Source organism: Typha latifolia, chromosome 10 (genome assembly GCF_019914945.1).
Source record: "Typha latifolia isolate L0001 chromosome 10, TyphaL0001v2, whole genome shotgun sequence".
Taxonomy (NCBI): Eukaryota; Viridiplantae; Streptophyta; class Magnoliopsida; order Poales; family Typhaceae; genus Typha; species Typha latifolia.
In genome coordinates this window covers 11,284,577-11,301,285 of record NC_133095.1, presented here as the reverse complement: position 1 = coordinate 11,301,285, position 16,709 = coordinate 11,284,577, and the positions used below count along the sequence as shown (strand labels likewise).

The following is a 16,709-nucleotide window of genomic DNA, read 5'->3' as shown; positions in this document are numbered from 1 at the left end:
TGTATCTATGTTTATCTTTTTAATGGGTTATTCATTATCTAGGAGCGGAATGTGGTAATTGATTAATTCATGATTGTTTAGTGTTGCTTTGCCTCATTGAGACACAATGCAGTATTGCACTAAGACAGTAAGACAAGGAGTATACTTAATTTTCTCTAGCAAAGCATATAGGTTTGCACATCATCTTCAATTCTTCATCATTGATGGTTGGTCACCAAAAAGGAGCAGAGCAAATGTCTTCCATGAGGTCATTGGAGTGCAAAAATTAGCATATATTAACTTAAAGCTCTTCTCAGAAGGCATCTATGAATCATTAGTTTCTAGAAGTCAAACCATATATATTTTGAAGCTGTGAATAGGAGAAAGCTTCAAAATGAATCTTCTACTCCTATCTGTGGCTCTTCTATAGCTCCACATTTCTTTTCCATAGATTGGACGCTATTGATATCTTTTTTAAATTTCTTTTCGACAAGCATTGCTGATATAAAAAAAAGTCAATATCTGTAGACTTTTTTGAAAACCAGTAACACGAAAGCTTTTAAAAGGTATATTCTTATCCAGTTGCACATTTACACTAGAAAATGACATAAAATTGTCTCCCTTAAAAAAGAAGAATATGCTAACATGCATATTACCTAATCATCCTCTATCAATAATTTCATTAATTTGCAAGACATAATGGTCAAACCATTACATCCAATAATTCCATATATGGCTATAATAACAAACATAATTTATGGGATTAAGATCTCTTGTAATATCCCTGGCCACTAGAGGACATATGCATGTAGTTTTTCAACACATATAAATTAAATGAAGATGATGTCTCAACTGCATAAGATTGGTCCTAGCAAATGCTGAAACAGGCCCATGTTCAATGTATACTCGCAATAAAAGGACACCACATTTAAACATGGCACTATGAATTAATGCACTTTAATTATACTTGGATTAGGGACACTGTATGATTCTCCTATATTTGTGGAAAATTTAATTAGGGTAAGATTGCAGTAATAGATTATTGGCACTAAATCTTTAAAACTTGGGCAAGCCCTATAAATAAACAATCTAAACGCATCAATCAAATTATTAGTGCTCATACGAACAAGTAACACCTGGGATTAAAATGAGTATAAAATCTTCTTATATTAATGACTTATACTAGATGATGGACAGGTTATGCTAATTTAGTTCATTGTAAGAAACTATTCTATGGATGAAGTCAACTTGAAGATGTGATAATCTACTCCATTTGGGCAAGTAATACGCCATCAAATGCTAAGATGATGCCACATAATCTCACTAAATTCTTCGCTGCTAGTCTAAACAACCTTTGCTTTTGCAAATAAAAAAATAGAAAATTATTCATTGTTTTTCAGGGGCACGAAATCTTGTGATATCATGGTCTTCATTAATGCTTTACTAGCAACTATAAGCTGTAACTTTATCTTAGTTAGCAGTGACATAATTAAGCCACCAGTTAGCCATTTGTCTATGCCTCTAATTTTATATTTACAAGTGATGCTTACTCATTATGCAATTGTACAATACTCTATGATAAGAAATTATACTTTTAACCTACAAAATCTTATGCCTGTGTGGAAGGAAACATGTCCTAGTCTTAGAGCATTTTATATTTATATGCCAGATTAGATAATTGTTATATATATAGAGTATCTCTTCCTTTGGTGATTTTTTTAAAGCTAGCCCAAAAGACAACAAAAAGTGTGGTCAATATTGAAGAGTGCCGTGATAAGTTTTTTTTTTTCCACACCATAAACTATCACTCATTTTTATAATGAATCTCTGAACTTTTTTTTAAGTATACACCGACCTTCGGAACTATTAGAAATATCTCTTTTGACCTTTTTTATTAGAGTTATTTTACTTATTTTCATCCATAAGTTATCATATAGTGATCACGTGACAATAATTTGATAAGAATACCCTCGTATGCATGTGACAACTTAATTTTTTTTTTTATGACTACTTTTAGATAGTCAATTAAAACCCTCTCCCTTTCTCCAATGCTATATAACCTCGATTCCCACTATTTTTCTCCCAAAATCTGCTGCATCCCAAGTCTTCTCCCAAATTTTCCAATCTTAAGGTTGACTATCCAGGCAATTATGAGTAGGAACAACTCACAAGAAAAAAAACTAGCAACTTTCCTACAAGCAAAGACTTAGATAAAATTGTTTCCTAATTGGCAAATTTCTCTTCTTCTCTTCAAGCTATAGGATTCCAAGGAAAGTTTCCTCAACCGCTCTCCAAAAATTTCCTTCCCTTAGTACAAAAAGCTAAAGAGTTGCTACTTTTAGCCTCTTCTCATCTAGACCGAATTCGTTTTTTTTTTCTTTGATAATTTCGAGTCTCTTGCTTTTAGGGATTGGGGTCTCGACAGGGATGGGCATGGAGAAGGGGATGTGGGTCTTCTCCTTTCTCCTTGGTTGTTTTGTTTTTGATGGAATTGTTGTAGAGGATCTAGAGGAATAGAGGAAGAGGAAAGGAGGTGCGCTAGTACTCGAGACAAGAGAGGAGGAGATGTTGGGGTGAGATAGAGAGTAGAGGAATAAAGACATTTTGAAACAAATAGAGATTATGGTAGAGGGTAATGAAGAAATTAAAAAATAATTTTTTTAATATTAGCTAAGCCACTTAATTATCCCGTTGTTATTAGTAGATGATAATTTGGCCAAGTTACCAATTTCGTCAATAATGTAAGGGGTTTAAAGTATTTCTGATACTTTAAGGAAGGGTCCGTGTGTATAAAAAGAGTTAAAAAAATCACTATGAAAATGGGCGATAGTAAAAGAGAATTATCCAAAAAGTTTATATAGGTGTAAACAAGTCTAAATGTTTCATTGCCAACTATATTCTTTAAAATATCAAAATTGCCATAAATATTATATGACTCTTTCAGGATTGCCACATTAATTTTTAATAGAATATTCATAGAAGATTATTATTAAAATTAATAAACCCATACAAATAACTAAAATATCTTTCTTTTTTTAAGTTTAGAACTATAATGACAATTTTTATCTTGTATAAAATAAGATATACTTTGTTGTACTATAGTGTTGAATATAATATTAGATAGCTTTTAAACTATTTTTAATAATTTATGCAAAAACAAAAATAATCTATTTTAGATTGAAATTCTTCTATTTTAATCATAATTAGTTAGATTTAATTAATGAGACTAAAATAGCACAATAGTTTACGGTGATAATTATGATATTGTGAAAGTTTTAAGTAGTAATTATGTACGTAAAAAAAATCACAATTAAATTAGGATACGTATAGGAGGAGTCTCCTCTATCTGTGGAAACCTTTTAGTTGTTTACAAACATCCATATCATTAGATTACCAACTTAATACCAGCTTATGTTATGTGGCGTTGGCTCTCCAAAAATAAATTATGAGAATTTAAGAGCTCCGTATCTTAGTTAGGACACCTAAATAGTAACCTTCATGATTGGGACTAGATTAAAGTAGTCTTATGTAGGCCAAGGGATATATAATATAAATATTTGACCAACAATAATTTGTTGGAGTAGATGATAGACTATTCCACAAAATTAGATCTATTGGAGGACAAAGACATATAGTTCCACGTCAGATAAGATGAACCTACGACACGCGTCACAAGGCACTGATGGGAAGTTGACATCATGCTGAGGTTATATGTGTATATAATGGATTTAACGATCGAAATATAGGGATAGAAAAGATGGAAAGCAATCACTCTAACAATCAAGTCAGGCTAGCTGTAATCAATCTTGTCGTCTGAATAGATGGTAGGGCAAAGCATTAGTCAAAATATTTAATCATTTTTTTTTCTAAGTAGTCTGGCTGCATGAGACCGTGAGCTAGCTTCCATACATATAATGTACGTACTGAATCAAAATGTCAATGCCTCAACAGTAGCGAGAGAGGACCACCGAGTTAGGCTTAATGATTTTAACGGTTTAGAATAATATCTCAATCCATATCGTCTTAAAGTTTAGACTAGACTATCTAATATATTAGTTAAGGTTTTATAGAGCCGTAATCTCTCGTTGTCCCTCTTATATTAAGCCTTTCAACTCTCGAATGATTAAAGAAAGAAATTTTTTCCATGGGAGTTGCTATCGGATCGAGTTCGGATCCTGCATGGATGAATCCGCCATGCATGCAGCGAAGCAAGCCGTGGACGTGAACGTAAAAAACCCGCCCAAAAAGTGGGACCCATCCATCATCACAATGCAAGCAAGGTGGCACGACCTGGGTCCACGTCAACTAATTAATGAGAAACGTGGCATGCTACGGATAATAAAATAAATCTGTGTCCTTTATTTACCAGGTGTTTAGTTGTAAAAAAGAAAATTAAGTGGTGAAAAAATAATTTAACGTTGAAATGACGAGAGATAGAGAGAGAACAAAGAGGAGGGAGACACGTAGCGTTTGCGGGAAACAAAGGCCGGTACCAAATCCTGTTGACTTATCTCTCTCTAGAGCCTCTATTAAAGCCATACATCTACTTGGCTAATCTCCAGCTACTGTTCTCTCATTGAGATATCACTCCTTGATATATCTATCGAGTTCTTAATCTGAAAGCAAAATAACAATATTGGGTCTTCTTTTTTTTTTTTTGCATGCAAGATGGGTAGAGCTCCTTGCTGTGATAAGAATGGATTAAAGAAGGGGCCATGGACACAGGAGGAGGACGAGAAGCTCATCTCATACATCCGCAAGCATGGCCAAGGCAACTGGAGAAACCTCCCAAAGAATGCCGGTAAAGTGATTATTATTAATCTAAAGTAATTCTCTTATATAGTAGCTTCTCTATAATTAAGTTCAATTTCTACATATATATATATATATCTATATATGCTCAATTGCACTACATGTTAATTTTTATGATTCATTTGTATATAAGTTTCTCGATTTTAATAGGTCTGGCGAGGTGCGGGAAGAGTTGCCGTCTCCGGTGGACGAACTACCTGAGGCCAGACATCAAAAGAGGAATGTTCTCAGTTGAAGAGGAGACGACCATCATCCAGTTGCATAGTAATCTGGGGAATAAGTAAGTCCACTAATGCTTCAATGAGTCATATATATGCATACATACACAGTTTTACTTTGTTATATATATATATATATATAATATATATGTGTGTGTTACAGGTGGTCAGCAATAGCTGCTCAATTGCCAGGAAGAACAGACAATGAGATCAAGAACTACTGGAACACCCACATCAGGAAGAAGCTGCTAAGGATGGGAATAGATCCTGTAACTCATCAGCCTCGCCTCGATCTCCTCGGCCTCTCATCTTCGCTGCTGAATCCATCTGCATACAACCCAACTAGTACTGATCAATTCAACCTCAGTAGATTGCTAGGTGCTGAGAGTGTAGTCAATTCTGAACTCTTGAGCATAGCCACGAGTCTCTTCTCATCTCAAGTACTATTCTCACAAGATTCATACATAGACCCTTCACTTCAAGATCAAATGCCACAGAATTCTAATCCATATCCTCAAACTTGGCTTCAGAACAACTTGGGTGAGAATTATGTGGCTGATGCAGGTGTTAGCCATTATGACAATTTGGACACAAATTTATTGCAAATGTTGTCGACCAACAACCAGAATTATAACATGGAATCGATCATATCAACGCCTGTGGCGAGTCCGACCAATTTCAACTCCTCATGGACTAGTGCCTGCATTAATCACAGCAGAACTGAGGACGAGAGAGATGGCTATTGCAGAAACCTGCTCAATATCCAAATCCCTGATGACCTTTTGGATGTGAGCGGCTGCATGTAAACAAAGAGGTTGAGAAGAGAGGAACAAGATTAATGAGAAGATCAAGAATGGAAGAATTAAACAATTTGACAGAGAAAAGAAGAAGTGTTTTATGCTTGCTTTTGTTGATGAACGAAAGAGAGAGATTTTGTATAGATTTCTTGTAATAGTTAATTACCAGGTAATAAATGTTAGAAATTTTCTTAATTTCTCGCAGTTTTATGTAATTTTGTATCAATTGTGAACAATGAAAGCTATATCATCCATATCTAAATTATGCAACCATATGGTTCCAAATGGCAACTCTAGTGATCTCACAGTCCAATAATGTTATTAGTTGGTAGCATTATATATATATATATGTATACTTTTTTCTTTGCTCTATATACTAGCTAATAAAGTATCTTATTATATCTATCTCTAGCTAATTTGGGTACTCACAATACTAAAAAAAATAATTTAGATAAGTGAGGTGACATATATAGGTGGTATCAGTAATTAGGAAAGATAGAGGAATTAATTAAAATTAGGATAAAGACAATGGTAACTGTCATGCTCACATGATACGCAAGAATTTCTCAAGTGGAATTCAATGGAAAAAAGAAATAATCCTTCTTCAGTGGTTACTTGCTTTTCTTATTCTCCAATAATATAGGATTGCCTTGTCTGCAGGTAAGGATAAGAAATGGTAAACTAAAATCTTAAGAACTTTTAATTATCTATGTCAGCTAGATCTCCTATGGTTGTGTTTGATTGTAGAAAATGAAAATAGAGAAAGTAATTATGGAAGTAAAAGTACACCTAGATTCTTTGAATTGTTACACATATCCACATAGATTATTTTATTTATTTTCTGTGAAACATTAACTCCCTTCTTAATTATAAACAAAATCTCTAAAAAAAATTCATTCCATTATTTATCCATTAGATCTTTCGTTAAAAAATGAACTGTGAGTGTCAATGTGATCACTTTTAGGCTCCATTGAAGCTATTTTCTTTATTTTAAGTTGAGTGTAAAATAATCATTTAACATTATTTATTAACATGGTTAATGTTTACAACCAAACATCATAGATGGGTGTGCCTAGTTAATTAACTTGGAAAGTTTGTTTTGACTCCTATGACCACATAAGATAGAAGAAAATAAAATGTTAGGGGTTAAGTTATTTTCTCCGAGAAAAGTGAAAACTTAATGGAGTCCCAATTAAATCGAAATTTGAGGTAAGTATTGAATGAATGAATGAATAATTTGTTTTCGTTTAAAAAGAAAAAAAAAATTGAAAGAGAAGGGGAGGAAAAAGAATATGTACACTTCTAAACTCAGAATGCTACAAACAGTGTCAAGGTGAAAAAATAAATTAGATAATATTCAAGCTGACCTGATTTCTAATCAAAAGGGAACCAAAAGAAAAAAAGGAGAAAAAAAAAAATAGGGTTTGCAACTTTCCAATTAACCCGGATTCAAATAGGGATATATAAATTTCACTCAGATATGGATTTGCATGAGATTGAGATACATATATGAATATTTATTTATCCACAAAGATATATAACTTGAATCTAATAATATTAATATATAAATTCCATATCGATAAATTAAATGAATTCATTAGTATTATATAGATCCTCAAACTTTAGATGTAAATTTTGAATTTGTCTAAATTCCATGTCTTAGTATTTAATTTAAGATCAAATTTGTATTCGATTTGTAATTTTGAGTTTAAATATACGTACCGGAAGCAAGCATTCGAATCCAGTCACGAGTTGACCGCTATCCGACCCGTTCTCGCCCCAATCGTAGAACGAGTCAATGTCGGCGTTCTCTCGTGGACTTGTCCGATTACTTGGGCGGCAGGAATGAACCCTCGTGTTACATTTTGTGCCAATTGCCGTGCTGCTCTATAACGCAAAGTTCTCGCCCACCTCAAATTTGCCGGTCGCTGAGCGCCATCCTTTTGTCGGCGACTCAGATCTTGAAACTCTCTGATCATTGGCATCCTGAATCGGTTGTCTTGCGTTCTCTTTGGTTGATTGTGTCATGAACTCTTGGGAAGAGATCGTGTGAGAGAATATCGATGCTCCGGATGTTGGCATTCCACGGAAGGTACTTTCTTGCAATTGGGTTTCCGTTATTATTGCGAGAAATCGCAGAAAGGAAGAATCTTTTCATCAAATTGAGGTTTTCTATGCAAGAAAGGAGTTGGGTTTTCTTTAACCCTTGTGAAATTTGTATAAAAATTGTTCTTTTCGTGTTATTTATTTTGTGTGCAATGGTGTTTCTCTGCCTGTTTGATTTTAAAACTTGAATTATAGGGTCACCTCATCAATCGATTACTGGCTTTCTTGGAATAACTTGGAGCTTTGCTCAAATTTGTGCTATCTTGTGAAAATGGCAGTAATTTTTATGCAGGTTATTGGCGTTTGGAGCTAATAGGAGGGCTGCCTACTTTTCCCAATCTAATCACAAAGCAATAGGCTACTCACAAGTAAGGGATCATGGCTCAGCTGTCAAGAATAGAATACCTTCGTTCTTGCACAGAATGTTTTCGCATTACAAGAATCACACTAAAGGGAATGGGAATGGGATATGTAAAAGAACCAATATTAAGGATGATGTGCACCAGAATAAGTATTCCAGGAGCTTCTGCAGTCCTTCAGTGAGTAGTTCATCGATGACCCATCATGGTCAATTGGCTTGGAAGAGGTTGAGTCATGTACGTTCTTACAGCGGCGCAAGTTTCACACCCTTGAGTAGGATAGCTTGTGCTGTGAGCTTGTCATTTACGAGATTCCAGTTAGTCCCTGGAATTTTTGCTTTAGCTTTTGGCAAGCTAGCATGGAATCAGAGAGCCCTGGCAGATGGGCAGTGTTTGCTGACAGGAGATGATCTCTACATGAAAGCACAAGATGGCCATCTTCTCATCTCATCCATCATTTTTTCAATCTTAGAGGGCATCGTTTTGATATTCAGAACACTATACTTGACAATCCTGTTCTTTCCTGCCACTGCATTGGCTCCATTTGCAGAGAGTTTTGGTACTGAATTTAGAAAGACATGGCTCCACCTCGTCCATCATACAATTGAAAAGGCAGGCCCAGCATTTATAAAATGGGGTCAGTGGGCAGCGACACGTCCAGATCTCTTCCCAAGTGATTTGTGTGTGGAGCTTGCAAAGCTTCATAGCACCGCACCAGCACATGGCTTTGCCTATACTAAGACTGCCATTGAGAAAGCATTTGGGCGTAAACTTAATGAAATATTTGATACCTTTGAGGAGATACCTGTAGCATCTGGTAGCATCGCCCAAGTACATCGAGCTTCTTTGAGACATCAATATCGTGGTCAGCTGTTGAGCAAGCCCATTGATGTTGCAGTGAAGGTTAGGCATCCTGGTGTGGGTGAATCAATAAAGAGAGATTTTGTAATTATCAATCTTGCTGCAAAAGTTTCTAGCTTCATTCCTGGATTGAGCTGGTTAAGGCTGGATGAAAGTGTACGACAGTTTGCTGTTTTTATGATGTCTCAAGTCGATCTTTCAAGGGAAGCTTCTCATCTGAGTCGTTTTATCTACAACTTTCGTGGATGGAAGCGTGTGTCTTTCCCAAAGCCCCTATACCCCCTTGTGCATCCTTCTGTTCTTGTGGAGACATTTGAGCATGGGGAAAGTGTTTCTCATTATATTGAGGAAATCGAAGGAAGTACTAGGATGAAAAGAGACCTTGCCCATGTTGGTACTCATGCACTTTTGAAGATGCTTCTGGTATGTGTCTATTAAGTTGTATTTTACTGTTAAATATCTGTATTAACCAAAGTAATTTTTTGATTGGATCTATAATTGTTACTATAGTTAAATGAAACTATCATGTACTCATTGTCATTGAACTTCCAAATCTAAAAGACTATTACTTGGGATGTAGATTCTGACCTAGTAGGTTTTGTGGGTGAAAAAGTACCACATTTCAGGTTGAAAAAGTACCACTCGTTAGCTAAATTTCAATAGTTAATATGTCTATTATGAACACATTTCAGGTTGAAGTTGGTTTGTCAATATCTAGACCAGACTTGAAGAGCCATATTTGCATTTTAAGAAAATGACACTTATAAAGTATAGATAAAAGCTGTTCACCTTCACCTGATATACAATGTCAATGTGAATTTTCCAATAGGCATATGCCCTATAGTTCTCAGTCTTCTTTTCTTTTGTGTTGTTTTAGGAGGACAATTTTATTCATGCAGATCTTCATCCTGGAAACATCCTCGTTCGAATACCAGAGAGCAAGCATTCAAGGAAAAAGTTCTTCAGAGACAGGCCTCACATCATCTTTCTTGATGTAGGCATGACAGCAGAGCTCTCTAAAAGTGACCGTGTTAATTTACGGGAATTCTTCAAGGCTGTAGCTATTCGAGATGGCCGTACAGCTGCAGAATGTACGTTAAGATTATCTAAACAACAGAATTGTCCAAATCCAAAGGCCTTTATTGAGGTAAACTTTGCCTTGTAATGTAATATATATTTACCATCAATTATAGGCTTTATTCTTTTACCGCTATGTTAGGAGTTCTTGTACTGTGCCATAGATACCAATCCTTCATTAGGTATGTATTATTGTTCAATAGTCTGTTGATGGAATGGCACATTTACTATGCCATCTTGTATTATAAATGGTAAAGCCTTGCATTCTGATTGCTGTGCACTGCTTTGTAGTGATATGCAAGAGTACAATATAGAATGTGTCCTTGAAATTTCTTGTCCAAATTTACTTTTAAATAATTTAGTTAATGTAAGCTAAACAATATTTTGCTTGAAATGTTTCAACCATGAATTCACATAACATTTAGTAGTTGCAATGTTAAATTTGTACAAAATGTATGTGACTTTCAATTACTACAAGCATAAACACTAGATAGATAAATTATTATGTATTTATGAAGTTCATAGATTAAACTTCTATGGTATCTGTCTTTTCTCAAATTTTTGGAGAAAAGAGCACCTTTCAGTTTGGTGGAACCAAGTTTTTCCCAAACATTTGAATTGAAGCACAAGAGCAACAAGCATGCAACAATCTAGTCTAAAAACATTAGTTGGTTAAATTGCACTATTAAGTGAAAAATGAAAATATGACTAGCAATCGCATGATAAATCTATTACTGTATAAAATTGAAATAAAGGAGAACAATAAACATTGCGGTGCATCTAATTCTAGTCAAATGTGCTTCATATCTGGAAAGCTTTCCTCGCTTTCTCTCTCTAGTCTTGCAGTAGCACAACATCATACAAGTGAGAAAACCCAAAATGTTGCTTAATAAAAAATTTATTGAAGGAGGCTTTAGTTTTTCATCCATCCAGTTTCCACCAAGACAGGTCAATGCAAGCCCATATATAACTGAGGACACAGCATGTTTCAATGGAAACTGTTTTGTGATGATAAAGTCCTATACTTTGTTGACCCATATACAATTTTAATCTTTTTACTAATATTCTTCTTTTCTTTTGATGAAATTAATATCTTCTCTTTGCTATGGGCAGGAGTTGGATAAGACATTCACATTCTGGGGAACTCCTGAAGGTGACAGCTTTCATCCTGTTGAATGCATGCACCAGTTGCTTGAACAAGTTCGGCGCCATAAAGTTAATGTTGATGGGAATGTTTGTACTGTGTTGGTGACCATTTTGGTTCTTGAGGTAAACAGTTTTGTCTTATACAGTTACCTTTTCTTTTTCATTAATAATTTATTGTACTTATTACTACTTGTGGTCAAATATTTGATGCTAATTCCTCATTTCTTCTCCATATATGCATCATAGTTCTAAACCAAATATTTCACTCTGAAAATTTGGCCTGCAGATACTGGTTCCCCATCTAATTTTGTTTCTTTGCATGACAAGTTCTTGTGATATTTTGTCAATTGCATTGAAGTAGTTGATGCAAATTTCTTTGCGACATCTAAAACTTGAACTAGTACCAGCATCTGACAAATTACTGTAGTTACTTACTAGAAGTTACTCCTATATGATTGGGTATATATGTTTGCTTAAAGAATTAATTCATCAGTTCTGTGTCTAAGCATGTCTATGTTTCTATTATGAGTAAATTATTGTATTTTGATTATTGCATGGGTGCTCCAAATCCAAATTTTTATGGTCCGCAAAGTAGTAGTCTTTTTAATTCATGGTAAATGATGTATAAATTTTCTTATAAATGTAGAAATTGATAATAAGAAAATGTGGTTACAAATTGTATATCGTTTAGTATTGGTTTACACTTCATGCATATTGCTTGTACTTTGATGTTTAATTATTATTGATGCTATATTCTTTGACTGGAAGACAAGACTAAGGGTTATGACAATTTTTAATGGAAGCTCTAGTGTGACATCATTTTGTAATTAGCTTTTTTTTTTTGCTTTATTATACTATTGGTCTAATATACAGTGGATGTCCGCACCATTTTGCTTGGCTATTGAATTGGTTATTGGACTAAGTAGTCAATTCAGGCTAGGTTAGGTTAGGTTAGTGGGTCACCTCAACTTTTTGGGAAACCTAAAGAAAACTCTTAGATTTCTTCTCAACTTTTGGACTTCCTAATATAACTTCTTAACTTCTCAATCTTGCAACCTCTCAAAAAAAACATTTGGAATAACTTACCGGCATAACTCCTTATTTTCTCAACCTTTGGACCTCTAGAAAAAAAAAAAAAACCTCTGGTCTTCCTCTCTTCTTTTATAAACCCTATGCAGCCTCGAGAGGGGGATCATTTTGAAAGAAAAAAAAATCCTCTAGTCTTGCTCTCCTCTTTATAAATCCTATGCAGCCTCGAGGTGGGGGGATGATCTTTGAAAGATTATCAAACACTTTTCTTATCCACAGATATCTCTTATCTACTCTTTATTCTATACTACTCCCTCTCACAACCTTTGTGGGTTTCAATCCTTTATTTTCTCTTTACAAATCTCCCATAATGCTTGTGGGTTTCTTGTTAGTCTACCTTATCACTCTGCTTTATTTTTATGTATTTGATACTGTCTTGAGGAATTTCCTACAATAGAATGAAGGTTATTGGTGCTCATGGTTGAAGGGGAAAGCAAAATTTAAGGATAAACACTATTCTTCACATTGGGTGAGATTCAACAATATTCTACAACTGTTTATATACCTTATTCCAATCCTATATCCTGCAGCTATCTATGAGTTCTTGAAGCCTAGACCTATCTTTAGCCCGCTCTTAATTGAAGTAATCTTGCGTATATTTTAATAGAAGGCTTTATGATTATTTACTACTTCAATTCTCTGTATTGCTAAATTCTTTTAGCCTATATGTTCTCCAACATTAGTTCACAATTTTTAGATTGCATTAAGCTCAAGACTAAACAATGCCTCGAGCAACCCTTGATTTGGCCATACTTATACTCTGTTGCCAACATTTCTAAGATTGTTTACTCAACAGCTATTCTACTTCTCCAGTTGTAAAACACTAAAACCTGTAAATGTAACTCCAACATAGAGTGTGGGTAGAATAGATTAAGGGTATTATGAATCTATTATCAGAAGTCCTCAATACTAGATACAAACTGATTTTCAGTAACAAATTGTTGTGGGTTACTAATTAAAAAAAATTCTCTGGTATGATAGTCCAATAAGCATGATCCCTGCCTCAAATCCTGCCAATTCTGATAAATGGCCCATATTATTATGAAGGACAGACAGCTCACATATTTATTCAACTACTCTGGCAAACCCATTTTCCTTTTTAACTTTATGTCACTAGAAGATTAGGTTCTAAATGAAGAAGGGATGACACAGGCAAGGGGAAATAAGAATGTAAATGAAGTCTGATAGAAAATGTTTAAGTATTTATCTGATGGATAGTTGGCTAGAACTTCACAGCAGCTATTGTGGAACCTAATAACCAGATATTTTTCAAGTGAAAAGGTACTATATATCCTGGTTTCAAAGATATTATTGTGTTATGAAGTAAGACCATAACTGTCAAAGCTTGTTCTATAGGTTTGTATATAACTATATATGCACAAGAACTAGTAGAACTACATTTCTTTCACCTGATTGTTTAGTAAGCTCACTAGCAGATCCTACATTAGACTATTGCCATATTGCATGTTGGTAGCGTTCATCCACAATTCTGAATTTACGCCTTGTTCTCCCTTTCTGCTATTATCAAAAGATGCAAGAGAGGTTTCAAATATTATTTTTTCAGCAAAGTGTAAAATATCGGGATCGGGATCAGGATCAGAGATTGATCACCCCCCAAAAAAAAAATGTACATATCCACCATTTTGGCCACCACTATTGACTTTCAATAATGAACTATCTTTTAATTACATAAAAATTCTAAACTTTAAAAGTTAATAATAGGAAAACAGATAATTATATAACTTTCGCATAAAATATAAAAATAAGAATATTACTCTCAATCTCTCTCCATCTCTCCTACCCACTCTCTCTCTTTAACAAATAAAAGATTCCTCTCCCACTTTCTTTCTCTCTCCTTCCTATCTACCATGTCTCCATTTGTCTTTTCTTTCTCTCGGACTCTCTCATTCCCTCCCTCCCTCCTCCCTCGCTCTCTCACAGCAGCTACTCTTGCTCTCACCATTGCTCTCCTCTCCCTCTCACCCTTGCTCTCACTCTCTCTCTCTCTCCCTCTCTTTCTTGGCTACTGTACAGCAAAGATAGCCCTGCACCTGCTGCGACAATGAGGAGAAATAGAGTGATGAAGGGAAAGGGGAGGGGAGTGAGGCAGATAGAGAAAAAAAGAAACCCTGCCCAAAAAAGAGAGAAAAAGAAACACCTCATCGGAGAATTACTCACTGAAGGCCTCTCTATCAAAAAATTATATGTCATCGCTCACCATTGCTTGTCGTCATCGTCATCATACCGAGAGGTAATGAAGCATCAAAAGAGAAAGAGACAAAAGGGTTTTGAGTGTAACAGAGGAGGGAAACTTATTAATTAGGTTTTGAATCTTGGGATGTCAACGAGCTGAGCCTGAGTGAGTCGGCTCTCTAAAGATGTTTAGGCTTGGCTCAGCTCAACTCGAGTAGAGCTCGAGCCGAGCCATATCGAGTTCAAGCAGAGCCCGAGCTTGATTAAAGGAGGAAGAGGAGGGGGCGACAGGGACGACGGCTTGCCGAGGCCAGAGGAGGATGAGGAGGCTGGACGAGAGGGGAAGGCGGCAGCTTGGCGAGTTCGGAGGAGGATGAAGATGCTAGATGAGGAGGAGAATGCGGCGGCGGCTTGTCAATGGAGGACGAGGAGGCCGGATGAGGTGATGGAGGAGGAGGAATATGAGGAGACCGACACTGAGCTAATGACAATAGAGGAGGAGGCCGGAGTAGCCTATCGATAGAGGAGGAAGAGGAAAGGAGGAGATTGACCGATGGGTTTGTTGGGCTATTTTTATTAGACTTAGGGTTAGGGTTAGGGTTAGTATAATTAAAGACCTAATGGTAGCATTAAATAAAGATCTAATTGTTAATTTATATTATATATATAATATTAATAAATATTAAATATTATATTTAAGCCGAGCCTGAGCGAGCCGGCTCCGGCTGTCTCAACTCGAAATTTAAATTGAGCTTTTAAATAAAGCTCAGGCTCGACTCAGCTCAAGCCAAATTGAGCCGAGCTCGAACCGCTCGTTTATTTTGACACCCCTATTTGGATCTGGGTCAGATCCGACCCATTAATAAGTTAATACTAAACTGGTTTCAGCTTGTTTTGGCCGAAACAGGTCTGAAAATCCCAATCTGTTTCGCCCGAAACAGGTCTGAAAATCTCAATCCGTTTTGGCCGATCCGGGTCGAGATCAGCCGAAAATGGGATTCTTGCTTTCCAATGTTTTAGTATTATATTCTGTTATGTCTTGGTTGGTGCAGTATAATGCATATTTGACAGTTTCTCCATATGCAGTTTAAATTGAGAAATTCTGTAACTTCTGGTTTCTTTTTTCTCCTCAACAGTTTTAATTCCACTAATAGTATTATAAGCATGTCAATGTTTTTTTTCTTATCGATAAGCTGAACAGCTGATACTAGCATTGAATTTGAAGCACCCAATAAGTTTCTGCATATATGCAAAAGAATGTACTTTGGGTTAAATTCTGATTCGTGTTCTTTTGTAGGGCTGGCAAAGCAAGCTAGACCCGAACTTCGACATCATGCATACTCTGAAGAGTCTATTAGTCGGAAAGGACATGGCGCAACCTATTGACTGGGTTTTTTCCTAGAAAATTTTGACTTGCAAAGTAAATATCTGCAGATGGATTAATATAGCATTTTCCACGGACTAAATTCAGTTTAGAGATGTATCTTCATCCTCTTTGGCAATCCTATACGTGGTTCTTTTACAGATATTTGTATAATAGAGTTCTGTACAACGAACGGTAGTGTTTTCTTCTTTTTTCTTTCATTCTTTCTTTTCTTTTTGAAAGAAAGGTGGTAGCCACCTGTTTCATTCAGAGTGCTTTCTGATTTAGAAGAAATAGATGTCATCTCGTTTTGAAGTTGTATGAAAGTCTTTGATCATTTTTGAGTGCTGGTAAACAGACAGGAACCGAAGATATTCATGATTTCCAGCCTTCTGCCTGTGTAGATATCTTTTGGCGCCGCCTTGGGAAATTTTTTTAAATGCAATGTTTTGCAGCTATTAAGCATGATTATTAAAGTCAATGTGGTAGTTCATGTTAACTTTGATTCAGCAACTCTTTTGTGGTATACGTAGGTAGTAACTTAGTTTGATTTGTGAATTGTTATCCTATCATGAAAGCCAGATCTAGGCATCATCTTAATAATGGTCCCTTGGAAATTTTATCTCTCTATTGGACGTTCTTTTCAGGCGAAATAGTTTCAGATCTTGTTACTATTTAATCCTTTATCTTATTGCCTACCTAAAAGTCC

General features: G+C 35.5%; 2 protein-coding genes across 2 annotated transcripts; both read left to right on the top strand.

Annotated features, from left to right (window-relative positions):
• The first annotated feature begins 4,537 nt into the window (after nt 1-4,537).
• LOC140796170 (transcription factor MYB102-like) lies at nt 4,538-6,076 on the top strand. The gene is made up of 3 exons (XM_073149078.1): nt 4,538-4,780; nt 4,942-5,071; nt 5,173-6,076. Exons 1-3 carry the CDS (start codon nt 4,648-4,650, stop codon nt 5,813-5,815), a joined length of 906 nt encoding a protein of 301 aa, XP_073005179.1. The 5' UTR covers nt 4,538-4,647; the 3' UTR covers nt 5,816-6,076.
• Nucleotides 6,077-7,598: 1,522 nt separating this feature from the next.
• On the top strand, nt 7,599-16,403 carry LOC140796168 (uncharacterized). The gene is made up of 5 exons (XM_073149072.1): nt 7,599-7,898; nt 8,205-9,555; nt 10,010-10,279; nt 11,323-11,478; nt 15,935-16,403. The coding sequence occupies exons 1-5, from the start codon at nt 7,870-7,872 to the stop codon at nt 16,037-16,039; spliced, it is 1,911 nt and encodes a 636-aa protein (XP_073005173.1). The 5' UTR covers nt 7,599-7,869; the 3' UTR covers nt 16,040-16,403.
• Nucleotides 16,404-16,709: the final 306 nt, after the last annotated feature.